The sequence below is a fragment of the Cheilinus undulatus genome, linkage group 20, assembly GCF_018320785.1.
Source record: "Cheilinus undulatus linkage group 20, ASM1832078v1, whole genome shotgun sequence".
In the NCBI taxonomy this organism is placed as follows: Eukaryota; Metazoa; Chordata; class Actinopteri; order Labriformes; family Labridae; genus Cheilinus; species Cheilinus undulatus.
Window position 1 is genome coordinate 7854740 of NC_054884.1, and position 26494 is coordinate 7881233.

The window sequence follows — 26494 nt, forward strand, 5'->3', positions numbered from 1 at the left end:
TAAGCAAAGTCTAAATAAAAATGCTGCCAAAATTAACCCTGCTACAAAAACACTACTCTATCCCTGGAATTTAAATCATTGCAGCTTTGAATTTGTCTGCTCTTGCTCCTAAACCTTCTCCTTCATCAGGGCGTTCAAATCTCCGCCTGCAGCAGGGACTACTTTCTGTCTCCTCACTCCATTGATAGTTCAACAACTCAGGACATCAATGGGAGTGCAGGAAGCTCAGAGAGGAGCAGTGTGGAGGAATGAGTGCGACAGCTGCTGGGGGAATCCTACTACACCGTCAGATCACATGGTACACTCACACATCCCCACTCTATCCCTCTGATTCCTCCCCCCCCCTCCCCTCTGCACGTCTCTCACTAATGCTGTGTACAGTGAGGGAGGGAAACAGGGTTTTAAAGGAAGGTGGAGGAGGGGGAGCAGCTGAGAGGAGAGCGAGCGAGAGCAGGAGGAAAAGGAGAGGCAGAGAGTCCAGATTACAACCAAGCAGGGACTGAAGGAGAGAGAGAGAGCGTGGAAGACGGGGAATAAAGGGGTGCAAGATCCTTCAGACATACACAAAAGAGGAGAGGTTGTATCTAAGGAGAAAGAGAAGAAGAAGAGGAGGAGGAGGACGGTGTTTCCAAGAGCAAGCGCCTCTGAAGACAGAGCTGTCACACAGGAGGAGGAGGAGGCGTGTGGAGTGAACTTCCCCCTTCAGCAGAACCCAAACATCATCGAGTGAGAGGCTACCTGAGGTTTCACCAGCCATGCTGACCACCAGGAACCTGCCCAAGTCCTGCTGAACACCATGGCCCAGGTAAGAAGACTCTACGGACTCTTAGCAGGTGTGTTTGTCTCATTTCATATCTCATTATGCTTATTTCAATAAACATTCAGCTGACAAGTCCACATAAAGATCTAATTTCGAGATATAGTGACCACACTGGCTTGTAAAAAGTCAAAACATCAGCCAATGAAAGGAGAAAAATGCACTTATTTAATAGCACTTTGTAAAGCTGAGCAATATGCACCAAAAATCATATCTGACATGTTTTACTAGGATCTCTTATCATTGTTTTCTGTGAAAAAAAAAATCTTTTGTGATCCTAGTGGAGATTTAACCACATTGAAACCTGTCCTGAAGTGCTAGAAACCCAATATTGGGCTATTTTTTATTTTAATTCTCAAATATCACAGAAAAACTCCTGTACACTGTCCAAACTGTACAAAAACACTGGCAACATTTCCATTTATTTAGATTCTGTTCTCTTAAAAACCATGTGTGTCAAAATGATCACGTCTCTATTATTTTAATGATCATTATATAAAGAAGTATTGAAACAATATATCTTTAGCATTCATCTTTTTTTTTTTTTTTTTTTTACCTTACAGAGATTAAGCACTAAGTTGCACAAACATGTTGGCAACATTCAGAAAAGTGAGTCTAACTCTTTGCCAGTTCCATCGTTACCACAGAACTTCACTCACCAAAGTGTTTTTTTTTTTCTGATGTTCCCCAAAAACCTCCATCAGTTTCATGATGTGCTTGTTTTGCCTAAATAGAATAGAGACACACCCCTTTCATGCCCATATAAGGGAGTGAGACTGCAGGGCAGTGTGCAAACGCAGAAGGCACACAGGAGTGAGGGAAGTGGGAAGATGTCAGTAATGTCTAAATAAAAATCTAAACAAATGCTTACTGGTCTCCTAGTATGAGGAATAGGATGGGCCTGATGCGGGGTGGGGGGGGGGTCTTGGCTTGGCAAGGTGAAATGAAAATATCTGTGTTTTGCATAAACAGCAAAGCCCTGGAGGACTTCCAGGTCAATATGGGTCTGTATCTGAGATAGGCTACTTTGGTTAAAAAGAGGGACACATGGATTTAATTGTCAGTGCCAAAGGACAAAACTGTTACAAACTGTCTGATATTCTCCATTTAACCGTTGTGATTACCAGTTATTTTATGAAAGGGAGAATCTGTTGCATTCATGATAATTTATTATACCAACATTCATGTTTTTGAACTCAAGTGTTGATAGAAATTATTTTTTATAAGATAAAAACACATTCAAATCAGTTTCACACTGCTTTCTATGAAGTGAAAATGATTGCTACTTTGATATATTTTACTTGCATATCATTTTTTGCAGGTGCATTTAGTGATGTATATAGAAAAGTGTTACAAACACAATTACAGTCGATTACAAAGGCTCCATAAACTAAAATAGAAGGCATGGCTATTAAATAATAAGTGACGTCTTAAGTTCATTGCTAGCTACTGACTGTTTGCATCTTTTTTTAATCATCAGAAATGATTAGCTTAAGAGCTGAGCAACACATTAACTTGAAATATTTGGAGGAACTGAACAAAACAGCAGTGAATCTTTTGGTCCATTAACTGAGGTGTGTGGGAACACTGCATGTCACAGCCCTGTGTGTTTGAATGGAACTAAAGGTTTAGTGAAGGCAGAGAGGATGTCCAAGACCATGAACGTTCTGGGCGCACATGACCATCAAAAACTTATGAAAACATTCAAAAAATTAAACAAATGGGTCAAAATGATCGATGACTCAGGATAAGAATGACAGCAGACATGGTCTCCACTGATAAAGAGACAGGTCAGCAAATTTAGCATGGAAATATAAACCTGAAAAAAAGTGTGGTCCAAAGTTTCTGACTCCTGACCAAAAGGAAAAGCAAATCGAAGAGATATTTAAGAACAAACTGAAGGAAACTGAATTTTTTTAGAAGAAGTGAAAGCACCACCGTCACCTAAGATGAAAAAAGCACAACAAAGTCCAAATTCAAGGCCATGTTGGTTGTTTTCTTTGATGTACATTAGTATATATAACGACAAAAACATAGACAGTGTTTATGTTCCATACAGTTGTATTTGTCACGATTTTTAACAGCATTACCTCAAACCTCCACTGATGCTGTTTAATGATGAAACATCACATTAAGGCCAATTCTTTTTGTTTTAAATAAGTGTGAAATCCTACTAAGGTGCCAAGTTTATGTTCAACATGTAACAGTAAAGGTCTACATTGCATGGTGAGATTAGAACCATGACCATGTTTTAATTGTGTGTGTGTTATTAGAATATATAAATGTGCCATAAAGATCAAAATGCAGTAAATATCATCCTAAATTGTATTTTATTATTGTTTTAACATATTTGAGTACTGGTAGTTGTAAAATGGATCATTTTATCCTGTAATATCAGCTCTCAAAAATGTCAAAGAGTGCTGTTTAGTGTTGTCTGCAGTTTCTGATCACTGATATAGTTAATAACAGTATTGAGTGTTTAGCATTTCTGATTTTATTGGTAGTTTCAATCAGGTATTAATGCCATTTAATCTTAATTATCAGAAAATAGGCACTCCTAGATTAAATTAAATTCAATAAAATGTTAATTCTACTTGTGGACTTAACATTTCAAATAGTCACTAATCATATTACTGTTAATGGTTCTTTTTACTGACCAGCTGTGACTGACGTCTGTTTTTTTTTTTTTTTATAAATCCACATTAACATAAACTCTATTGATAATATTTTCCCTATATCTCCTTTGAAAGTATTTTGATATGACTGGCTGCACTGGCAGATCAGAAATCAGGCTCTGTTTTTGCTTTTAACATCTAAAAAATCAGATTTTTATTGGGACTTGTGTAAATTTGGAGTGGAATAGGCGTAATGAGATATTTTTGACTAGAAAAAATATTCAAACACACTCAGTGAGATTTTTAGTTCTTGCAGTGTGAAGCACACAGACACAAAGAGAGAGAGACATTCATGAGAGTGTTTGAAAGCATGCCGAGCTTGAAAGAGAAAAACTTTTTTGAACCAAAGCTTTTCTCGTCTTCTTTCCCCACTTTTTGGCTCATGCAAGTTTTATCTCTGAGCGTAAACAGCGAGAAAACTTTTGTGAGTGGCCTAACTTTGACATGCCAGTGCTTCAGAATCTGCAGCTCTTCTTTAGATTTCAGTGAGCTTGTTTCTGTTATACCAGCAGAGATTTTCACACATCAAAACCGATTTGTTGATGTCTGTAAAGCTTCATAATCACGTAGGAGTGACGTGCTTTAAACATAATTTATTATTCTTTTTTTGGCCTCAAATAATCCACTGTCAAAGACAAGCACTTATATTTTAGCGAGTTACATCACTGCTCAGAAATTATGTAACGAAACATACATGGATGTGAGGCTGGATTAGCTGTTTGGGGATGTGTGCAGCCGCCTCGGGATGAAGCACCGTCAGGGGCATCGGACCATAATGATGTACGTTTGCTGGTGTCTTTGATAGATAGATCTATCGATGCATAACTGATATGTTGGCTTTAGCTATCACAACACGGTTACTATGTGCAATATTTTTAAACATCTGTTTTTTGTGTAAATTCTGCATTATGTGCTCTAATTTTTACATTTTTTATATTGCACACAATTAAAATAAAGTATCTGATCTTCTCTCACAAAAGCACAACACAGGCTGTACAGCATGTCTGACACCTCAAAGTGTCGCTATAATGTGAAATTTAGGTTTGGAAACAGGATTGTGTGGACGTTCTTGAGCAGCTTTTGCCAAGTTAAATGCTGCACAACTGTAATGACAGCCTCATGCTAAGGTTAGCTGCAATGCAAAAAATCAGATCTTAAGAGTATTTGTTCAATTTCAAGATATGAAAGGCAAAAATAAAGCTTAAGCTTCTTTAAAAATCCATGTTGCAGCAAGCACATTTAAACTTTGCAAGTGTTCTGAAATGAGTGATTAATCTGTATGCATGGTGCCATCAGAATCGGCAGATATTTACATGTATTACAAGTGACTCAAGCCTTTTTTTTTTGTAATATCTTGAAATTAGAGGCTTTTCTGGGTTTATTTTCTAAATGTGGATTAAAACAAGAGTAATGAGATATTTCTGAGTAGAAATCAGACTAAAAAACTTGGCAGGATTTGAGTTTTGTGCTGATTGATGTTGAATATGTCCCGTTGTCCCTTCAGGATTGCTGCTACATTGTCCTTCCAGTTCTCTGTAACTCATGCTGCAGTGACATGATGTTTCTGTCAAATTTTCAGCATTAATGTGTCTTTAACCTTGGACAGAGCAGTAACACTTTATAATGTCATCCCAGCTTCCCACACTGAGGGTGAAAAGGGGGTCACGGATTATTTTTGCACCATGCAGGGACCCCAGGGGGTAAATCCGTCCCAGCTTGGGTCTAAAATGCTCCAACATTTAGATTCTGAGATAACTGCTAGGAAGAATCCTGCTTTGCAGGGTGACTGAAGTTTTTCATTTCACGATGGCGATGGTGGACTACTGAGGTCTTTTAGTGCAGTTCAGTCTCAGTTTTCTCTTGTAGTTTAAGGAAACTTGGAGTTGCAGTTCCACCTCACCATCTGTCCACAAAAACCTTTGTCAGCCATTTATGTATGTTTACATCACAGCATTGTGGAAGGAAGAGTGCATGTGCATGCACATGTTGCTTGATTACAAACTCACATATTACTAACTATTGATCTGTAAATAAACTATGTAAATGGCTGTTGTGTCAACATGTTGTCATCTGAACCTACATTAAAAAAAAAAAAAAAAGATCCGCTCAAAAAATGTTTAATAGTGACATTTAATTTACCCCAAACCCATATGTCCTATCTTATAATAGGACTCTTCATCGGTGGACCTCTGAACAGCATTGAAACTTCCTCAGCAGTCTCTTAACATCAATATAAACTTTATTTGAAAAATGTGACTTTAAACTACAATAATTCCTGACATTCTTTAATAAGTTAATTTTTACTAATGCCATTTTTCAAGCCACACCATTTGGAATTATTGTATCATGCATGATGGCTGAATAAAATTACTACTAGAAAATCAATATAAGTCAAGTCAAGTCATAAATAAACTTGACTATAAGACACCAACCAACACAAAACACAAGGATTGCATTGAAGTAGTAGATCCTGTGTGTTTGTTAAACATTCAGAGACCCATTATCGTATACCACAAGAAAAGACAAATTATCTAAAGTGCAATAACTTTCTAATCATAAATCACAGTCACTTTTTTCCCCCTCTTGCAGCCTGCCATTGTACCATTCTAATGTTGCTATCTATGCTTTTGCAACCCTTACAAAGGCTTTTCTAGTGAACCTGAACTTTGGTGACTTTCCGGAGTCTTTAAGGGCTAAATCCACACCAGTAACTCCAACCATGAATGTATTTTTTCATCCATTTTTCATTATGTTGTCAGCTTAGCATGCAATCCACCATATTATTTGCCCACATTGGTTGTCAAATGGGCTGTGACAACCAATGGCCAGCTGTCCCGTCGTCCAAACGGCACATGTATTTACACTTCATTCATGCAGGAGACGGCCTGACAAGCTCATAGGGGAATATGTGATGTAACCCTCTGTGTCACTGCAGACAGTAAGTGCTTTGCATAATGGCTCAAAAACAGCCAATATAAAAAAGCACAAGGACTTTTTCTGTAAATGTGTCAATATTTTAAAGACTTTTAATCAATCACAGAATGTTTTTTTTCACTTGTTGGTCTTGGAGAAATCTATGAATCTTTGTTCTTTTTGCCATTTGGTTTGTTTACATCTGTGACAGCTGTCTGTGCAGACTGCTCTGTGTTTTCATTGGTTAAGTCACTCATTGATGGAATCAAGTGTTAGAAGCAGAGGGAAAATCAAGCATGTTTGGCTTTCTGACACAAGGTTATGAGTTTTCTCACAATGTCTTATGGTTCGCTGGGACAGACTACATAAAACAAATGATTTTTGGGCCCAACGGGAGTCTCGACGACCGTCAGACTACACTGTTACCATGCTAAAAAAAAAAACAAACAAAAAAAAAAACATGTAGTCTGACCTTGGCTTTATTCACAGCTTTGCTATCTAAAGGATAGACAGTCCATACTGTCCTCTTGACACATCAGGACAAGTCCATAATTTTATCTGGTTGTTTTCTGGTTGTTTTCTTCTTTTCAGAGCAAAAGACGGCTACCATCACATAGAGCTCTTCAGCTGTGGCCCTAATTGACACTTTGCCCTGCATCAGACAGCATCCTTATTACCTGGAACTGTTCAAAAGGATCTGACTTCAGGAGCTCTTTAGTAAACAGTATCTGAGGGTACACTGGCATTTTTATTCACACTTTAATTTATTCTGACTGGAGATTTAAACTTTTCACACTGTGCATGCTCATCATACTATTGATCTGAATGAAACTGCTCCGACATGACTGGTCAAATCTACAGAAATTTGCCCTGCACAAGAATATCACATTTTTCTGCTCCATCATGTCTGTACCTTATATTATCTTAATTTTGATTTCATGTAATTTCAAACTTGACCTTTATTGTGCTGCAAACAGTTCTTCCAGGAACAAACAGGGAGCTCAGTGTATTTTCTGGCAGATCCTTTTTCTGGTTGAAACCAGACTTAAAAATCAGAAGAACCTCTCTTTATTCCATTTTTTTTCCAGTTTTGACAGAAACTGCAAAATAAAGAAAAGCAAGGCATTTTCTCTTTATTTTTTAAATTTTTGACAAAAACATGTTAACAAAAACAGAAAAACATTAAAAAAAAAAAGGGGGGGGGGGGGTCTTTTTCCCAATTCCATTATTCTGTTTTCTTGTTTTAATGAAATACTTGAGGAAAGGAAATCACATGACCTATTGGAAAAGGTGAAAATTTCAAAACAAAAGCCCTCATGTCAGTATTTAAGCCTAAATAGCCATCTATTGTGTTTTACAGTATAATAATTGGTGTATGTGCTTCATACAATGCATCAAAAATAATGTCAGCAGTGAAAGTACAGGTGATTTAATGGACTACATTAATATTGGGAAGAAAAAACAATTAAAATAAGTAGATAAGCCTGGACTTTTTTATTCACATCAGGCATTTATTCGGATTAAAAGTGGTCCACATAAACATAGCTACTGACTGCCCTGTCACATGATAAGCTAAGCTAGCTCTGCATCAGCTGCACGCCAAGATTGCCTGACACATTTGCTTACATTTTTTTAAATTAAAAACAATAAACTACCTTTATTTGCTGCCAGAAGCTTCTGCTTTTCTTGCAAAGTATCAAAGATGACAGAAAATCATTGATATCTATCATAATCAAAGCTTTAAAGTTTGGTATATTGACAGCTCTAGTCTTAAGTGGTTGTGATTTAACCATTTTTGCTGTAACTGTTAGTTTTACACACTGAGGGGTTTGTTGTGAGTAAAATACTGATAGTTTGGGTTAAAGAAGAAAAAGGAGCTTCTTTGACAGACATTTATTATAAAGAGGATAAAATGTGTTATTGTGGCGTTCGTGTCGGAGCCGTCAGTGTACGGAGAGCAACAAAAGGCGGTGAAATAAGGGGGTGGAGTATTTGGGGCTGGTGTCTGTGAGGGAGAGGGCATCTCTGAGAGAAAGGAAGGCTGTGTATTTTTAGCCAAGTGATGCGGTTTATTCACTGTGTGTTATTTCTGCATGTGAGCGCTGTGTGACGGCTGTATAGTCTTTCATAGACGCTGACAGACGGACAGAGGGAATGAGAGAGTGCTGGCTCTGTGAATACAGGGTTTCCTTTAAAGCGGCTCACAGTGAGTGAGGGCGCTACGGCTCGCTCTACCCCCCCCAGGAGAATGGAGGAACTATGTAGTCAGTGTGAAAGGTGCATTGTGTTTTTGGAAGTCATGCATTTTGTGTGTGTGGTAGCGTCAGGATATCCTGCTCTTGCTCTTGTGGACAGACAAACACATTTGCTGGAACAAACAGGCGACAAACTGAGGAACTTTCCAACAATACGTGAAAGAAAATGGAGAGGACAAGACTTATTACCACAATAAAATTCAACTTTATATGGCTTTAACACAAAATAAGCCATGTTGAGCATGTTTGGCTTTAAAATGGAGAGACTAACTCAAAATAAACCTAATGTGAAAAATATATTGACCTTAGATGGTTAGAATACACATGACATTATAAAATACAATTAGAGAATTTTGGGTTTAGGGGACTCCCAGAGAAAAAAAATGGTTTAAACTGTATTTCTGTCACATTCGGGAGAGTCCTTACCTTCCAAAGCTGATGGATTGTCCATCTTCCATGTCTGTTATCAGGTGGATCCATCCTGCAAAGCTTCAAGCTGATACATTAGTTTCTGGTCGAAGATGAATGGACCAATCAGTATCATTCGAGGAGAGAGAGGCGGTAGCTATGGGCGTGGTTTAGATGCACTACAATCCTGTAAACAATGGTGGCTGGTGAAGAGATTAGTGTGGATGCAGCTATAGAGAGAAAGGTGTGTCTGCAGGTTTGCAGGCAGCAGTTTCAGGCAGTGTTCATTTTAGCCATCTTCCAGTTTTAGTCTTTAAATGAAATGCATTTAAGTTTTAGTCACATTTTAGACATTACTATCCTTTTTAGTTTTAGTCGACAAAAAATCTAAACATTTTAGTCTAGTTTTAGTCCAATGATAATCCTCACATTTTAGTCTTGACTTTTTGTCCATGCATTTCTTTTCTTGCCTAAATCTGGAACCAAATCATGGTAGTGTGTTCTCTGCACTCTGCCAAACCCTGGGTTCCCTGCTTTCTACAGCTGAGAGACAGAATAGATATAGCTGCATTGCATTTTGACATATTTACCCACAGTGGAGAAATATCATGGATTTTGCATTTTAGTCTAGTTTTAGTCATCTTGACGAAAACTAAACGTAAGTTTTGTCAATTTTAGTAGTCACAGATCTATTTTTGTTAGTTTAAGGCCAGCCACACACTAAAGGGTTTTAAGCTCGATTTGGGGCAAGATTTGCCTCCCCTGACGATCGTGGGGGCGTATCCCAAGAGGAGCCTCATCGCAAACAACTGTTTGTCTGAGTCATCTGCATGTGAGTGGTGTCAACACGATTGTTTTACTGCTCCAAATCGCGTCGTAGCCTTCAAAATCCTGAATCAGTAAATATCAAACACGTTTGATATTTATTATTCTAGGTTGTAGTGCCGCTGACGAAGGACCCACAACAACTAATGAGGGTGAGCACCAGATAGCCGGGTAGTGTCACTCACAGCCAGATCATACGTATTTTCACCACTCACAACCATGAACACACCTGTAACTTCATTTCAGCCATGATTTCATCCTGAGTCTGTCCCTTGTATTATGATTTTTGCTTCACCTGTAACGCACGCCAGGACAGCCTGTTGTGGAGAGACAGCAAAATGGTATCGACAGACATCCGTGGGTTTTTTTGTCTGAAGTCCCATGATCACGCGAGGTCGTAGGCAGGTCGGCAGATGTGTGGTCTCCAATGATCTGACAGTCTGGCTGAGTTGTCTAGTGTGTGCGTTCAGAGGATTAAAGATGAAAAATCTTTGGAAATTGTCCTGAAGTCTGTGGTCTCCCACGGTTTAAAAATCATTTCAGATTTAAAAATCGTGTTGTGTGTGGCCGGCTTTAGTCTAGTTTTGTCATGGAAAAAAGGCTGTCGACGAACATTTTTAGTCATAGTTTTAGTGGATGAAATGAACACTGGTTTCAGGACCATAGCTGTAGGACCCTGCTTACTCACATGTGCATTTTTTCTGGGCATTCTTTTATATACAGATGGCTACTACTCACGACAGCGATGGATGACAATCAGGGCCTAGTATTTAATGGGTTAAGTATGCTCACATCCTTCAGAATGAGGTGTTTCAATAAAAATGAAAGTTAATAGAATGTAAATATCCACCCATCCATTTTCTATACCACTTATCCTGTTGGGAGTCAGGAGATATTGCACCATTACGTTTATTGTGTGGTTGCTAAATTTCATTGCTAGCTATTGTTCAGCTAGGTTAGCTTAACCTTAGCTTAGCGTGACTGACACGAGTCATGTCATGTTTTATGGACAAGAAATAAGAAACTATTTATTTCACAAACTAGTTATAAACTTACCATTGAGTTTGACCTTTGACATGAAAGGAATCAGAGCGCCCTCTACTGGATAAATAATAGAATGTTTAAGTAAAACCAAGTCAAATTCCCTGCACTTTAGTAGTGAAAACACGATTGTTAACGTAAGTGTCTATCGGCCAACTTTTGGCTGATTAACGATTATTCTTAATAGGCTATAATCTCTGTATTTAATGTAACATTAATATTTGGAAGCTCAAACTTCATGTACGCACAGTCAGACATTAGCAAACAACACTTTGCTTCTCCACAATCCATCTCACCTCTTTAATTCCTCTACTTCCTATAAGGGCTGCACAGATGTTGATCACTTTGTCTCCCTGTTATGCCTTTTTTTTTTTTGTAAATCCACTGATAGTGAAATGTCACAGAAGTGTACATTTCTCATCTTGAAATGGCAGTGTGAATGAACCTACTGTGTGGAGTTTGAAATCCTGTGAGTAAATGGTGTGGTAGTTGAACTCAGCCTGCAGTGATGCAGTAGTTGTGATGTTTCTGCTGAGCGTGTTATTTTTCTTGCCAAAACTGTGAGCGTGTCCAGTCACAGGTGGCGCTGACATAACGACAAAAAACTGTCATTATGGAGTCATCCTGGACAATACAGCTTCTTCCTGCAACTCCCTTGTCTGACAGGAAAAGCTTCCTGCTGTGAGGACACGTGTGGATAAGGAACTCAGGAAGCTTCCAGCTGCAGACTGTCCTGAAATTTTCTAGAGAAGTTTCTCATAGTGGATATATAATAACATTTATAGAAGCTGTTTTAGATTTGATGGGGCCTTGATGATGGACGACTGTGCTGCAAAGACCGCAGAGAGAGAAACATGTTGCCTCTCTTCCCATAATCTTTTGGGCCTGATCTAAGTATATCCTCTGAAAGTGTTTGACTTTGTCGCTGACAGCCTGTCATTATTGAAAATGTCTAAGTCAAGATGCTTTAAAAAAAAAAAAAGCCTGTCATCCCTTTCAGGCCCCGTCCACACGGGAACAAATTCAGGAGTATACGCAAATGTTTTTTGTTGTTTTTTGTTTTTCACACGGAAACATCGTTTTGGGTGATTGTGAATGATATTTTTGAAAACTGGTCCCAGAGTGCACAAATCCGTAAACGACTACCGTTTCGTCTCCGTGTGGGCGGCCAGCCGCATCTCTCTTGAAACAATTACGTCACACATAGCATGGCTCTATTAAGACGCCTGCGTGGGTCCGGCCAAAACAACAGTGGCAGATTACAGAGTTGTGTTCGTGCTGCATAAGCTTCTGAGGATGTTATGGCTTTTACAGCAAAATCTGATGTTTCTTTACCACCACCGCGAAATGCACACACCAGATGTTCTTAACTCCAGTGCAGAGAACAACCAGAAGGGCAACTACAAGAAAGTTTGCGGCCGTTTTCTGTGATCTTCTTCTCTGTTTTGGTGCATTTCCGTGGAAGCAATACAGCACCACGTACAGGCTTGGCATATGCACTACAGTGCTTACAGTCGTTTTCAGAAGTTCTGTGCTTACACGGATATTTCCTGAAACGATCCTGTCTTTGCGGAAAACTTTTCAAAACGAAACGGCAATATATCGTTTTCGTCTCTGTGTGGACTGGGCCTCAGTGTCCAGTAAGTGCTCCACACTGCACGCTAATGCACGGGTACGCAACATTTGACTTCTAATAATGTGTTTTCACAGTTTGCATAATCGAATAATAATAACGATACATCATCTTGTTCCAATGCAACACATGCATAGCTTCATTTACGCAAAGCACATCATAGATTTGGTGCAGAAGTATAAACTAGGTCTAACAGAATGAAAGCATCTTTCTAATTTGTTAGGCAAAAACATGGGGGTTCAATATAAATGAACACATTTGTTTTTAAAAATGGAGAAATGTAGATAAAGAGATTAAAAGGTTTGAAGAACATTTACATTTTATAGAAACATCAGTCATGCAGACACTTTCACTGGCAGCGACTGTCAGTGAAATATTCTCAACCATTCTTGATATAAAGGATACAAATCAAACCTAAAAAGGGTTTATTGAAAGATTTCCAGTGAAACACTGGAAAAGGCTTTCGTGAGGCTCAGTCATCATACATGAAGTTCATGGTGTGACTCACTAAAGTGACTCACACTGAGCTGACATGTCCTCTGCAGAGACTCGGCTGTCTGAAGCCTCCGGGCGTCTCCCAGGACTTCTCCTTTTATCCTCTCTCGATTACACGGCAGCAGACCACGGGTGCTCTAATGGCCAGTGTGTGTCCAGCGTGCGTCCCTTCATGTGGATTACTCCGAGTACAGTGGCCTCACAGAGGCGTCCAGCCGCAGGGACGGACAGAGAGAGACAAAAGAAACAAAGAAGATGGAAGGGAAGATGGACAAACAAGAGTCTGTGGTCAGAGACGATTTTGTTTGGTGGAAACTGCAGCCAACTGTTTGGACTAGTGACAGATCACTGGCCTCAAATATTCTGCTTTTCTGATAATAATTTTAAAAAGAGCACAGTATACTCTTTAAAAAGAAGCTACAAATGAGCAGCACTTATTTATAGAGAAGTAAAGCTGAACAAAGCCTGGGGTCATCTGTCATACACTCGTACAAAAAGCGCTGCAGGCTGCAGAGAGTGTAGCGGGGATTAAGATTTTCATGTTTTTCGAGGTTTTGGCAAAAAATGACCAACATAGTGGGTGATTGTTATTTATGGTAGATGATGAGTGCACATCATAGACTAAATAAAACATAAATGTAGTCACAGTGACATCCCCTGTTTGTTTTTGGAGCGCACTTTTGAAACCTTATGATGGACATCACCATGTCAGAACCACAGTCTCATACCCCCATTTAGACGGCGTGTTAACAGGAAGTTAGATCTGTTTTGGTCAGGCCAAGTGTTAACCTCCTAAAACCCTACATAGACATATGAGGATGCTACATTTTGCCTTTGCTACAACAAATTGATCATTTCTTCTGGTAGAATCTTTGAGATAATTTTCCAGAATGCCTAATAAAGTTTGAGTAATTTGCTTGAAATGTTGTGAGAACTTGCCTAGAAGGTTTCAGGAATTTTCATTTATTTTTGGGGGGAATTTTCTTGAATATTTTGGGGAATTTGCTTAAAATTTTTTAGCTATTTCCATGGAGATTTTGGGGATATATTTAATTGAAAATCTTGGAGGAAATTTGCTTTGACATTTTCATTAGAATTTAGGAAGTCTATTTAGTTGCTTGAGGGATTCTAACTCAGATTTTTAAATAATTCAAATAATAATTTGGGATATACGTTTTTAACTTTTTGGGGAGTTTTGATTCAAATTTTTGTGGGGAATTTGTCTTGAATTTTTCAAGTATTTTCATGGAAATTTGGAAAATATACTGTGATGTTAATTGTTGAGAACTTGATTGGGAATTTGGGAAGGGGTGCGAAAATTTTCCATAATTTTCATGGAATTTAATGGGTATTTTGATGATGATTTTCTGTAATATACAAAGATTTCTTGGGGGGGGGGGGGATTTTTTCTTTTGAATGTTCAGGCTTTATAATAGAATTATGGAACAATATTTGAAGATTTTTTTGGTTTATTTTTATGGGACTCTTAAAAAAATATGTTTGTCACCTGATGTGATCTTCTGCTGCTAGAATAATGCAGGGCTAGTGTCTAGTGTCCTTACATGGAGTGATGGGAATTTTATCGCTTTTTAGAGATCCAGATTATTTGTCTCAGCTCAGTAACAAGAGCCAAACTCTTGACTCCCAAACAGCTCTTCAGTTTGAACCATTTTGCTTTTTTATGTCTTAAAAACAACAGTGATGGGGGGTTGGGGTTGGTCACAGCCCCTAGTCTCTAATCCAGACAGATTTTGACCTGCCTGCAATGTCACAGCTCAAATGTCATGCCCAGTTATAGGCAACAGAAACAATAAATGCCTTCATAGTGTGACATAATTAATTGCATGTCTAAGACGCCCCACAACCACAACTGGACAGGACTAGCATATCAGAATTTTTCTTGCATTATCATCTTGTTTGACTCCCTGACCTGATGTCAACAATGTGAATCCTGAAGCCTACCAATAGGAGAGCATTTGCTCTAATCTTTGTATCATCATTTACCAGAGTGACATTATACAAGACCTGTCTTTTGGGATTCTGCAGTGATTTTCTGACCTTTTTCCACATTCATATCTCAAGTTCTATTTGAAGGACAGCAGGTCTGTATTTTCCTCCTCTTAATACAGCCGGAAGACTACATAATTGTTTCTTATTTGTTGGTTTCTTCTTGTCAGAGCAAAAGACTGCTGGTGTTTTTGACCCGCCCTCTTCCTGATGACCTGTGAGCTTGCATACAGTTGTAGAGAGAGTGATGATGCCAACGTAGGATGAGGAGTCGGGATCACTCTTGTAGACAAAATGAGGTTGTACTCATGCGTGGCTCCAATGCTAACCAGCTATACAGGCTAGCGCTACCTTAGTGTTTGAATGGTGAAGCTTGTCTGGGGCCAAAATTCATGCCAAAGCCTTTTTGGGAGATATGCAAAAACATGTTCTCTGCTAAGACAAGCTTTCAGCTTTGCATATGTTTTAATGAAGACATGTGGTCGAGGTCTGAGTAAATGTCCTTTTTTCTACAGCTACACCCGAGCTATTCACTACGATAAAACGCAATCCCACCAATAGCGATCACAAACTTGTGCTCAAACAGGCCGCTGCATTGGAGGCAGCCGTTTCTAATGGCTCACAGTATCACTTAACCACGCTTGTAGCTACTGCCCTTGTTCTCCTCAAATGGCGCTGATTGGTCAGACGTCTCTGGGTCTGGAATAAACAAAAGATTGGAGCTTTGCATGGAGTCTGGCAAAACCCTTCCAGATTGCAATGTTAGAAAATGTCTACTGTACCCATATATGATGATTGGTTGGCTGGTGATGACAACAATGTACGCTGAGATGGTATGAAGTACTAAAGTATGACATATTCCAACATTATCATTTAAAGTAAAGATGATTGTAGAAAAATGTACATGCAGGTTTTGAAAGTTTGAAAACCATTACTTAAAGGAATTGCATTGGATTGTGGGATATTTAGTTCCTTCATCTTCTAAGAATATGTACATTGTCATGCTTTTTTCTCCGTTTTCAAAGGACGTTTTTATGCAGAATCAAATGTTTTTATAGTCATGAATATTCAGATAGCTGCTAGCTTGTTTCATGCATTCTTAAATGTTGATTTTTAAAAAATGCTAATATAGGATTTAAAGGGGAACTTACTTCTGGAAGCAGAGCCACCAAACAAGTGAGCAGGCTCCAGAAAATTTTGCGTTTTATCAGGTTTGACTTGTGCTTCTGTAAGCAGAAGGGCTGTAATGTGGGTAAATGGTTCCACCAGACAGTTCCTGTCTGAGCATGACTCGGCTCCAAATTATATCACAAATACAACACGTCACCTCCCATTTCTGAGGGTTTTGGCTTCACATTTACACAATGTAAGGAGAAAAAGATGCATTGTCCATATAAAACACTCACTGTCTGCACGCATACCTAATGGAAGTCTCCTGGTTAAGTCATTGCCGTTCTTTCTATTTTACATCCTGCCTGAACTTGCAGCCTGTATCTCCTAATGGTAAGATTTTGGGCAAGTGCAGTGCTTTTAGCCCCCCGTCAGCCACCGTAGTTTTCTAATAATAGAAACTCAAGTCTGTCTTGGTTAGTCGAAAAGGTTTGAGGATAAAAAACATTTCAGCGCGTCCTGTCAGACAGTGAACAATCATCTTGAATGGCTCTAAACTCTCGGCCTGATGAAACAGATCTGTGGCTGACATAAAAACATTTGAAAGGCGTGCAGGATTTGTGAATTGTCATTATAATTTGTCACCCCCTCCCCTCCTCTCGCCCCTTCCTCCCCCCTCCTCTCTCCTCTGCTGCGTGCTGATAACGGTCTCCTGGCCGCTGGGATGTCGATTACAGGCCCGGATGTAAGAATAGTACACAATGCTTTTGTGTCTCACTTCATCGTTTCTCCGGAGAGTGTTTGTGCTTCTGCGGTCTGAACTCAATAACAAAATCCATCAAAAAACACAAACCACAGAGCAGGATATTACTGTTTGAGTTCTCTTCATGGCAAGAACGTGTTGAAGACCATGTTTGAAATTAAAAACATGTTGATGAAAGGATGATTATATTAGACTACACAAGCTGGTACTGTCAGAACTGTTGAAAAAGGAAAACACTGGCATTTTTCCATAACTGAGGAGTTTTGAGGTAGTTATGCAACCAAATAGAACTACTGCCTGGCTAAATGCGTTCACGAAGTATAATTTATTTCATATGATATCAAATATGCATGTAACCAGAAAGGCTTCCTACAGCTGTACACTAGAGAAGTTAATGCTCCAGGGGTCACATGTTTTAGCCAGAATTATTTTATTTTTTTGGAATTAGATAATCGTTGTTTAACTGGACGTATAAGAGAAAGGAAACCAGAAAGGAGCAGAAGGCTGTTAGTCTTCTGTTGATTTAGGGAACAATCCAGCAGCAGTGAACAGACTTCTCCTGATCCTGACAGCAAATACTGGCCTTTAAATAACATTACAGCACCAGAACCGTACAGTGATCCCATAATATCATAAAGGAACATTAACCCTCTGACGACAAGAAGAGACAAAGGTTACAAGAATAGAATCATGTTTGAACCATACATGGTAGCCACTTTCTTGTTTTGTATCCTCTGTGCCATTCTACTGACGCTATCCATGCCTTTGTAGCTCTAACGGAGGCTTTTCTAGTGGGTCTTTGAGGATAAATCCACACCAGTATGTCCGATATTAAACGTTTTTATTCTTTTTTAAATCCATTTCTCTATCAAATCTGCTGCTAGCAGTTAATACCATCCTTCATTTTGTAATCCACATAAGAATCAGTGTAATCACTAACTTTTGCAACCATTAACCCATGACTTTTGGCCACTCTATGCCCATTTTTGTCGCTTCTTTTTGCCACTCTTACTCATTTTTGACCCTTTTTGCCACTGATTTGCTGCTTCAGACCTTTTTTTTTGTCACTTCTAAGCCAACTGTTGCTGTTTTTTTCACTTCTTAGCCACTTTTTGCCCACTTTGCTTTTACTAGTCTATTTCTGCTGCTATTCCTTCAATTTTTGCCAATTTTGAACTAGTTTGTGCTACTTATAACCCCTTTTTGGCCATTTTTGACACTACTTTTTTCACACTTATATAAATATTTGCCAGTTTTTGTCTTTTTTGCCTCCTTTTAGTCACTTGTAACCCATTTTATCCACTTTGAAGCTATTTTTGCTACTTTACACCTATTTTCGCCACTTCTAAGCCACCTGTTGCTGTTTTTTCTCTTCTTAGCCACTCTTTCCACAGTTTTCTTTTATCAACCTATTTCTGCTGCTTTTCCTCACATTTGTTCCACTTTTTAACCAGTTTGTGCCACTTTTAACCCATTTTTGGCCATTTGTGACACTACTTTTTTCACACTTTAATACATGTTTGCCAGTTTTTGTCTTTTTTGGCCCCCTTTTAGCCACTTATAACCCATCTTATCCACTGTGAACCTGTTTTTTTCCCACTGTTTAGAAGTATTCAATTCTTTTCCACCAAAATTTCTTTATTTCCTGGTAACCTGTGCACATCATGGCTTAGCTCTGAAGTCTGACATTACTTTATTCTTATTGTTCATATCAGTGTGTTTATCCACATTGTTAACATTACTATTAAAAAGGTAATTCTATTTTAAAGGGGACATATTATGCAAAAATCACTTTTCAGGCTTTTCTAACAAAAATATGTGCCCCTGGCCTGTCCACGATCCCCTTAAGTACCAGAACCCCCCTGCCCTATCTTTCTCCACCGTTCAGAAAATGTGTGCTAAAACAAGCCGTTCTCAGATTTTCCCCTCATGATGTCATGTGGGGAGTTAGCATCGCCCCCAGGTTTGGTTGGAAGAAAGTTCCACCTTCCTCTCCTGATCTTCCTCTTAACTATCAGTTGAGTTGCTGGATAGCTCAGTGGGTTACCCTGCTGACTTTAGTTTAGGACACTGATGGTTCAAATCCAACTTTGGATTAAAGTGTCTGTAACATTGTAACATCAGGATTGCCACATCCATTTCCTGAGAGAGAAACAGCTTGTTCTGTGTAGGGCTGAAACAGAGGGATTTTTTATACATGCAAAAATCCTATATGAGAGTGTTTCTCAGCAACAAACTTCCTCTGAGACCAATATAAACTTGTCTTAAAAGGGTAAAACATGTCTCCTTCAAGAAAAGAGGTTTATATTTGGAAAAGGCTTTATTGTACTGCAGCATTAATATATCATTATTTTTTGCTGCTTTGATAAGAGTGGCTTTTGTTCATGTTGAAAAATAAATCATGGTTATCACGGCTTAACTTTACAATGGGCTGTGATTTTCCTGACCTCTATGGGCCCCCAGTTTGACTGGACCCCAGAAAGCTCTCCCCTTTATCCCCCCTGATGGCTCACATGTATGGCCTGTGTGTATGAATGGATGGAGTTATGGACAGGCAGGCAACCCAATAACATTATGGCTCTGTTGTCAGCATGGAGGCATGGAAAAGATTCAAAGTGGGATTTAAAAATATTACAGTAGTCACACTGTTGTCCATTCTGCTTATAAAGTAGAGAAAGTTTACTTTGTCCCACAGCTTTCTCTTTATTCAAAAGGATCTTTCTCTTTACAAACTGACTGAACTTGTCTGCTTTTTAAATTCCACCAGAACCGCCCTGCTTCAGAGTCCAGTCAGAAGTCACAGAGTTGACTCTGTTCACTTTTATTTTTAAAAATAGCGTGCATGGCTCGGCTTTATACAGCTCGGCTGCTCTGAATTGCACTGATGCTTGAGTGCAGATCAGTAATTAGAAGCTGCGCCTTTAGATGCTCTTTCATTTTCTGCTGTGTTCAGAGGGAGATGGCTGTGTGCAAAAGCTTCATATGGTTTAAAAAGACTGCTCACATCAGAGTCTCCAGGCTAATTCTTCTCTAAAAGAAATGCAGTTTTAGTGGAGGAAGTACAGAAGCTCTCAAAGGATGTGCATCCATGCTTTTTGTTTTACTCAGAATTATTGATCAGTTTTGGTTTTCTTGTGATCTTTTCTCAATATCTTATTTCAATGAATAGGATCAAGCTCCAGAAAGTTGGTAATCAAATGTTCTTTACTGAAAACAATAAAAAAATGAACACTGTATTACCAAACTGATGGATCACAGCTGATGATGATGGAGTCTGTCTTCATATTTATCCGTTCATATCTTCATATTGCCTCTCATTAGCATCAGTAAATCCACACTCACAGGGTTGGTGTGTTTGTGCAGCAGCTGCTCTTCATTGTTTGGCGAAGAATTCATGCATTTAGACACACTTCACCAAACAATACAGTGAAATCTGTGCCGCTGATTTAATGAGCGAGGAATGTGGTGCCGAAATGAAAACGATCCCTGAGCATCAGCAGCGATTGTTTCAGAGACAGACATTTTTTATTTTTATCTGAATCAGCTTCCTTCACGCAGAAACACAAAGAAACTGACGGATAGAGGTGGCAAAAGACACCAAACTCTCATGTTCTGCTTGCTTAGATCACTGGTTCTGTCACTGGTGGATTTGATCTGGGAAACAACATGTTCCTGGTTATAAAAAGTCTAACAACAAAGCGCTGTATCTCTGTGTCGTTCCTCACTGCAAAGTTGACACCAAGAACAACAATCTGAGCCTGTCAGGAAAATCCTTCACTGAAATGCAGGTCAGACTACAATCTTTTTGCACGTCATGATGGTCACTGTATTAGAGATGCAGATTTGTACTGTGACTTGTCCAACAGACTCAGTGGTGCCCAAACTTCTGACCGATGTCATGTGACGTTGGATGGAAGAGGGTCGGAACTAGACAATATCTAGGAAGAAGGCTGTAAACACACTGTATTTATGTGTTTACATTTTGCAATAAATGCTATGTTAGATGCAGAGCTTGACGCTAACTTTTTTGCACACTGGCCACTGTGGCTACTTGTTTTTGAAAAGTTACTAGCCACCGAGCAATTCCACTGGCCACAGTTGTGTTGATTGGAAACTATATGTTACATGCCAAATCTGGTATGAGATGAAACACATACTCTATTTCCTTCTTTAATGGATACTAAGTTTATGCTATTATTAAAACATTGTCTTTTAATTAACTTTATTCAAAAAATCTGAAATGCAGTTGGTTTCATCTAATTCTTACTCAGACAAATATCCATCAGGGAATGCTGAGGTTGTGACACTGATAAATTCCACTGGCCAAAGTGGCTAGTTGAAGTCAGTCTGGTACCTGCCACAGCTGAAATCCACCCACATTTGGCTAGTTGGCCGGTGTAGATGTCAAGACCTGGTTAGATGAATGCTAATGCTAATGGCAGTTACTCATGAGGTTGCTGCTTTTTCTCACAAACACTTCTCCTTTTTCAGTCTGGTCCCTCTGTCTGCTCAGGTAAAACTGAAATGAAGCATTCCTATTTGCATCACCAGCCAGCTGAACCCTAAATGTTTCTTTTCTATCCATGTAATCTGACCACTTTTAAAGCTGCACTGTAACTAACTGATGTACCATACATTAATTAGAACTGCCAAGCAATCTACCCATACATGTAGATGTATGGAGCAGACCACTGTTGTTGCTTTTTATGAAAGAGTCTACAAACGTTAAGAAAATATTGGAATGTGTGGTTCGAAATGTCTTGATCTCTGGTTACCCAAAATTTGCACATACTCCTGCACAATAATCCACACTGTGGAGCAAATCTCTCTCTTTCTGGTCATTTGTTCGTCTGGTCCATCTCTGGCACATCCCAGAAGCCCCACCCTGCTCCACTCATGATATGCCATATGGACGAAAGTATTCAGATGCCTGACTATTACACCAACAGGGACTATACTGACACTGCAGTCAAATACGTTTACTTTAAAATGGAATTGCCCCTCTTTTTCAGCTATAACAGCCGCTCTTCTTGGAAGGCTTCCCACAAGATTTCTTGAGTTTTTGCTTCTGTAGAGCATTTACGAGGTCAGGCACTGATGTTGGATGAGAGGGCCTGGCTCACAATATCCACTGCAGTTCATCCCAAAGGTGCTCAGTGGGGGTTGAGGCCAAGGTTCTGTGTGGGCCAGTCAAGATCTTCCACACCAAACTCATCAAACCATGTCTTTATAGTCCTTACTTTGTGCACAGGGGCCCAGTCATGTTGGAATAGAAAAGGGCCTTCCTTAACTGTTGCCTCAAAATTGGAAGCATAGCATTGTCCAAAATATCTTAGTATGCTGGAGCATGAAGATTGGCCTTCACTGGAGTTAAGGGGTCTAGCCCAAACTCTAGAAAACAGTCCCACAATCATTATCCTTCCTCCACCAAACTTTCCAGTTGGCACAATGCTGTCAAACAGGTAACATTTTGGAGGCAGCCGCCAAACCCAGACTTGCCCATCTGACTGCCAAACATAGAAACCTTATTCTTCATTCCACAGAACATGTTTCTAATTCTCCAGTCCAGTTTCGGTGTGCTTTACACCACTCCATCCACTGCTTGGCATTGGACTCGGTGATGTGAAGCTTGCATGCAGCTGCTTGGCCATGGAAACCCATTCATGAAACCTCTGCTGCAGTTTTTGTGTTTACATTAATGTCAGGGGAGGTTTTGAACTCTTTAGCTATGGTCTTCTGCTGAATTGCTGTTGTTCCTAAATGCTTCAACTAATATTATCACTTACAGTTGACTGTGAAATATCCAGTGGGGATGAAATTTCACAAACAGTCTTATTGCAAAGGGGTTATTCATCACTGTTTGGTTTTAGACACCTGGAGCAATGGGTCTGATTGAAACACCTTTCATAAGTGACAGGTGTGGCCAAATACTTTTGTCCATACAGTGTAAGTGTCAGGTCTATTTTCTGAGGAGAGTGACGCCGAACCCCACATGGGGTATATCAATCCAAACAGTTGAAAAAGTATGCAAAGCATCTGACCATTTTCAGAATACAAAATGATGCATGGACTCCTGATGGTCCTGAACCTCAGGAAGGCAAAGTAATCTGTTGTTTACATTCTAGTCTTGATTGGTTTATACTTATTGAGTCTCTCCCTGTCCAATAGCTGGTCTTTATTTCAGTCTAAGGCACCAGAGTATATTTTCTAGCCCTTTTCTTTGAGTTAATTGTTTTCTTTCCATTTATAATGAATTAGTGTTTTCTTGCTGACACTAACTCTGACATCATTTGTGCACTTCCGCCTCACTGGGCTCATGTGTGACATCATCATTGTGCTGCCGTCTGCATGACTCACACCTCCAGCAGCTGATTGAACCATCTGTGCAGTAACACACATCTGTGCAGGGCGAGCGGTGTGCAGGCTGTGCAGCCATGCGAGTGGATTTAGGAGAGTTTGTTCATGTGTTTGTGTCAATGTGTGTTTTTGCTCTGCTCCAGTTCATTCATCTGTTTCTGCTGGAAATAGACCGACTAGAGCTTCATGTCTTTTTGAAAGTCTGTGAGTGTGTGTTTACTCCCGACCTGATAATAGGTTTCCTCCAGAGTGCATCCCCCAGAGGCTCCCACTCACTGAGCAGATGACGTGTGTGAGAGGGAGAGAGACCAACAGAGAGAGAGTCTATGTGATAAAAGAGCAGATCCCTCCTGTCCTCTCTCCACATGTGAAGTACTTTTTGTTGCTCACTAAACTCATTCACATTAGCACTTTTTAACCAAACCAAACCATGACATGACATGACATGACTAGTGCTCAAGCCGGAGGTCACAAACCGATGGTTGGACATTCTCCTTCAGGATTTGGTTCCATCAATTACGGCAAGTGGTCCAGGTCCTGAAGCAGCAAAGCCCCCATCACACTACCACCACCATGTTTGACTGTTGGCATGATGTTCTTTTTATGAAATGTTGTTAGTTTTACTCCAGAACTAATGGGACATACACCCTCCAAAAAAGTTCAGCTCTTGTCCTGGGGATGATCAGGATGTTTTAGTCAAATGTGAGATGAGTCTTTGTGTCAGGAGTGGTTTTGGATGCTATTTTTGCCCAGTCTCTGTCTTACTGTTGAATCATGAACACTGACCTTAACTGAGTCAGGTGAGGCCTGCAGGTCTTTAGATGTGGTTCGGGGTTCTTTTTTGACCTCCTGGATGAGTCATCAATGCACTCGTGGAGTCATTTTGTTAGGCCGGCCACTCCTGGGAAGGGTCACCACTGTTTTAAGTTTTCTCCATTTGTGGGTGTCTGGAAATTTGGGGAGGATGTCCTTTAAAGTTTTCTTGAATTTAACTGGAAATTGTTTGGATATTTGGGGGGAGTTTGTTTGGAAATTTTACATTTTTCCCATGGAATTAAAAAAATGTTTGTAATCTTTGGGAATTTGATCACAATTTTCAGGTTTTTTGGTGAAAATGTTATGTAAATGCCTTTTCAGAACAACTTACTAACATATTTTGGTGAATATTTTAGGACATTGTTGGGGTTATTTTAGTTTTTTTTTATTGTTTGAGATCTTTCATTGATATCTTTTGGAAAGTCTTTGGAATTTTTAGGAAATTTGGGTGATTTTAAAAAATCTTTGATATTTTCAGGTTCATTTCTCTAAAGCTTTTGGGGGTATTTATGTTTGTTCTTGTTTTTGTTAGGTTTGGGGGCAGAATGCTTTGAAAATTTTAAGGTACTGTCCTGGGAATTGGAGAAGTTTTTCGAAATTTTTTTGGGGGAAATTTGATTTTGAATTTGGATGGAATTTCCTTTCAAGTTTTCCAGAATTTCCAATTGAAATGGTTTTGGGAGGGCTGCACAGGGGTTAGCGCTGTTGCCTCACAGCATGAAGATCCTTGGTTTGCTTCCTGGTCAGGGCCTTTCTTTGGCGAGTCTGCATGTTCTGCCCGTGTATGTGTGTCCCTGGGTACTCCAGCTTCCTCCCACACTCAAAGACATGCTTGTTAGATTAATTGGTGACCCTAAATTGGCCATAGGTCTGAGCGTGAGCGTGCCTGGTTGTCTGTCTCTATATGTCAGCCCTGTGATTGGCTGGCGACCAGTCCAAGGCGTACCCCGCCTCTCGCCTGATGACAGCTGGGATAGGCTCCAGCCCAACCTGCGACCCTCAGTGAGATAAACATTATAGAAGATGGATGGTTTGGAGAATCCTTTGGACACTCTGAATTTTATTTTGAGTTTTTTGGGAATTTGACACAAAATTTTGGGTGAAATTTGCTTTTACATTTTTTGGGGATTGGCTTCAAATTTTCAGGAACTTTTATGCTTTTTCAGGAAGTCTAACTGAGAATTTGGAATATCAAAGGACATTTTGTGGTTGTGTAAAGGTTTTCAAAAATTGTTTAAGAACTTTCATTGTTTTGGAAAGTCTTGGGAATTTTTAGGAAATTTGGGGAGTCTCTTTTTCTCTGAAATATTCAGGAATTTTTTTGAAAATTTTAGAGTGAGTTTGATTAGATTCTTTTATTTAATCCTATTTTTTGGGGGGAGGGACATAATGCTTTGAATTTTTTTTAGGTACTTTAATGGGCATTTGGGGAGTTTTTCTGTTACTTTTGCTGGAATTTCCAAAGCCTCCAGAACTTTTAGTAAAAATGTAGTAGTTGCCCCTTGCTATTTTTGTTAGTTGTTTAGTAAGACATGCCCATAATCCTCATATGCAGATGTATTTTGGGTAAAAAACTACTCCATGTCCAAAGATAAAGCTTTGGTTTTATAATTATAGGCCCCAAATATTCAAAATGAATGAATTCCAAACAAGAGCCAGGTCTCAGGAGGTTAACTTGGAACCCGTGAGGATTATATAAACTCAGGGAAGGGTTGTGGGAGTTAGATTAACACTGATGATGTGTAATTTGACACGTTCAGGGTATCAACATATGAGCTACAGGGGGAGGAAACAAAATGAGGCAGTGTCATTGCACAGATGTGGAATGCAGATGTTTGTGGTCGTGCTCCTGTTGCAGGGAATAAACGTCTTTAAAATTCACGAAACTGCAATCAAGTATACGAGCAGTAGTATGAATGAAAAACTCTGAACATATAAAGCATGGACATAACTTTAGTGACATCATCAGTGATTTCTGAAGCATAGTTTTGAAGCCCAGTGGCAGTCATTTTATTATACAGAGAATGTAGAGAAACTGAATCATGGAAACAGCCATGGAAGTCATGTATGGGCTGTCTGTTGCACAAGAGGCGGGGAGTTCTGATATCAGGCGCTAAACAGTCACTTGGTATTTGAATGCCCAGAACAGATCATTAATCCCTGATAATGCATTGTCTGAACCCCTCAGACTATCTTTAGATCAGTTCAGAGAAAAAGAGGTACAGATTAGAGAAATGCTATTTATTGCACTCCTGAATTAGCTTTTTTTATTACCACAGGTTTCTTCTTGATCGAAACAAGTAAATGATAGAAAAATGCAAATATTAAACTGCAAAACCAGGAAGCTGAATTAGTTATCAGCTACCAGTCAGCTTTATA

The 26494-nt window shown here is 39.3% G+C and overlaps 1 protein-coding gene across 1 annotated transcript in view; it reads left to right on the forward strand.

The window, feature by feature from the left end:
• The first annotated feature begins 483 nt into the window (after positions 1–483).
• The window catches only part of LOC121528108 (rho GTPase-activating protein 23-like), a 121555-nt gene continuing 95544 nt past the window's right edge, over positions 484–26494 (forward strand). Inside the window, exon 1 of the mRNA XM_041815270.1 lies at positions 484–805. Coding sequence (XP_041671204.1) covers positions 797–805 — 9 coding nt within the window. The 5' untranslated portion in view covers positions 484–796. The remainder of the gene's footprint in view (positions 806–26494) is intronic.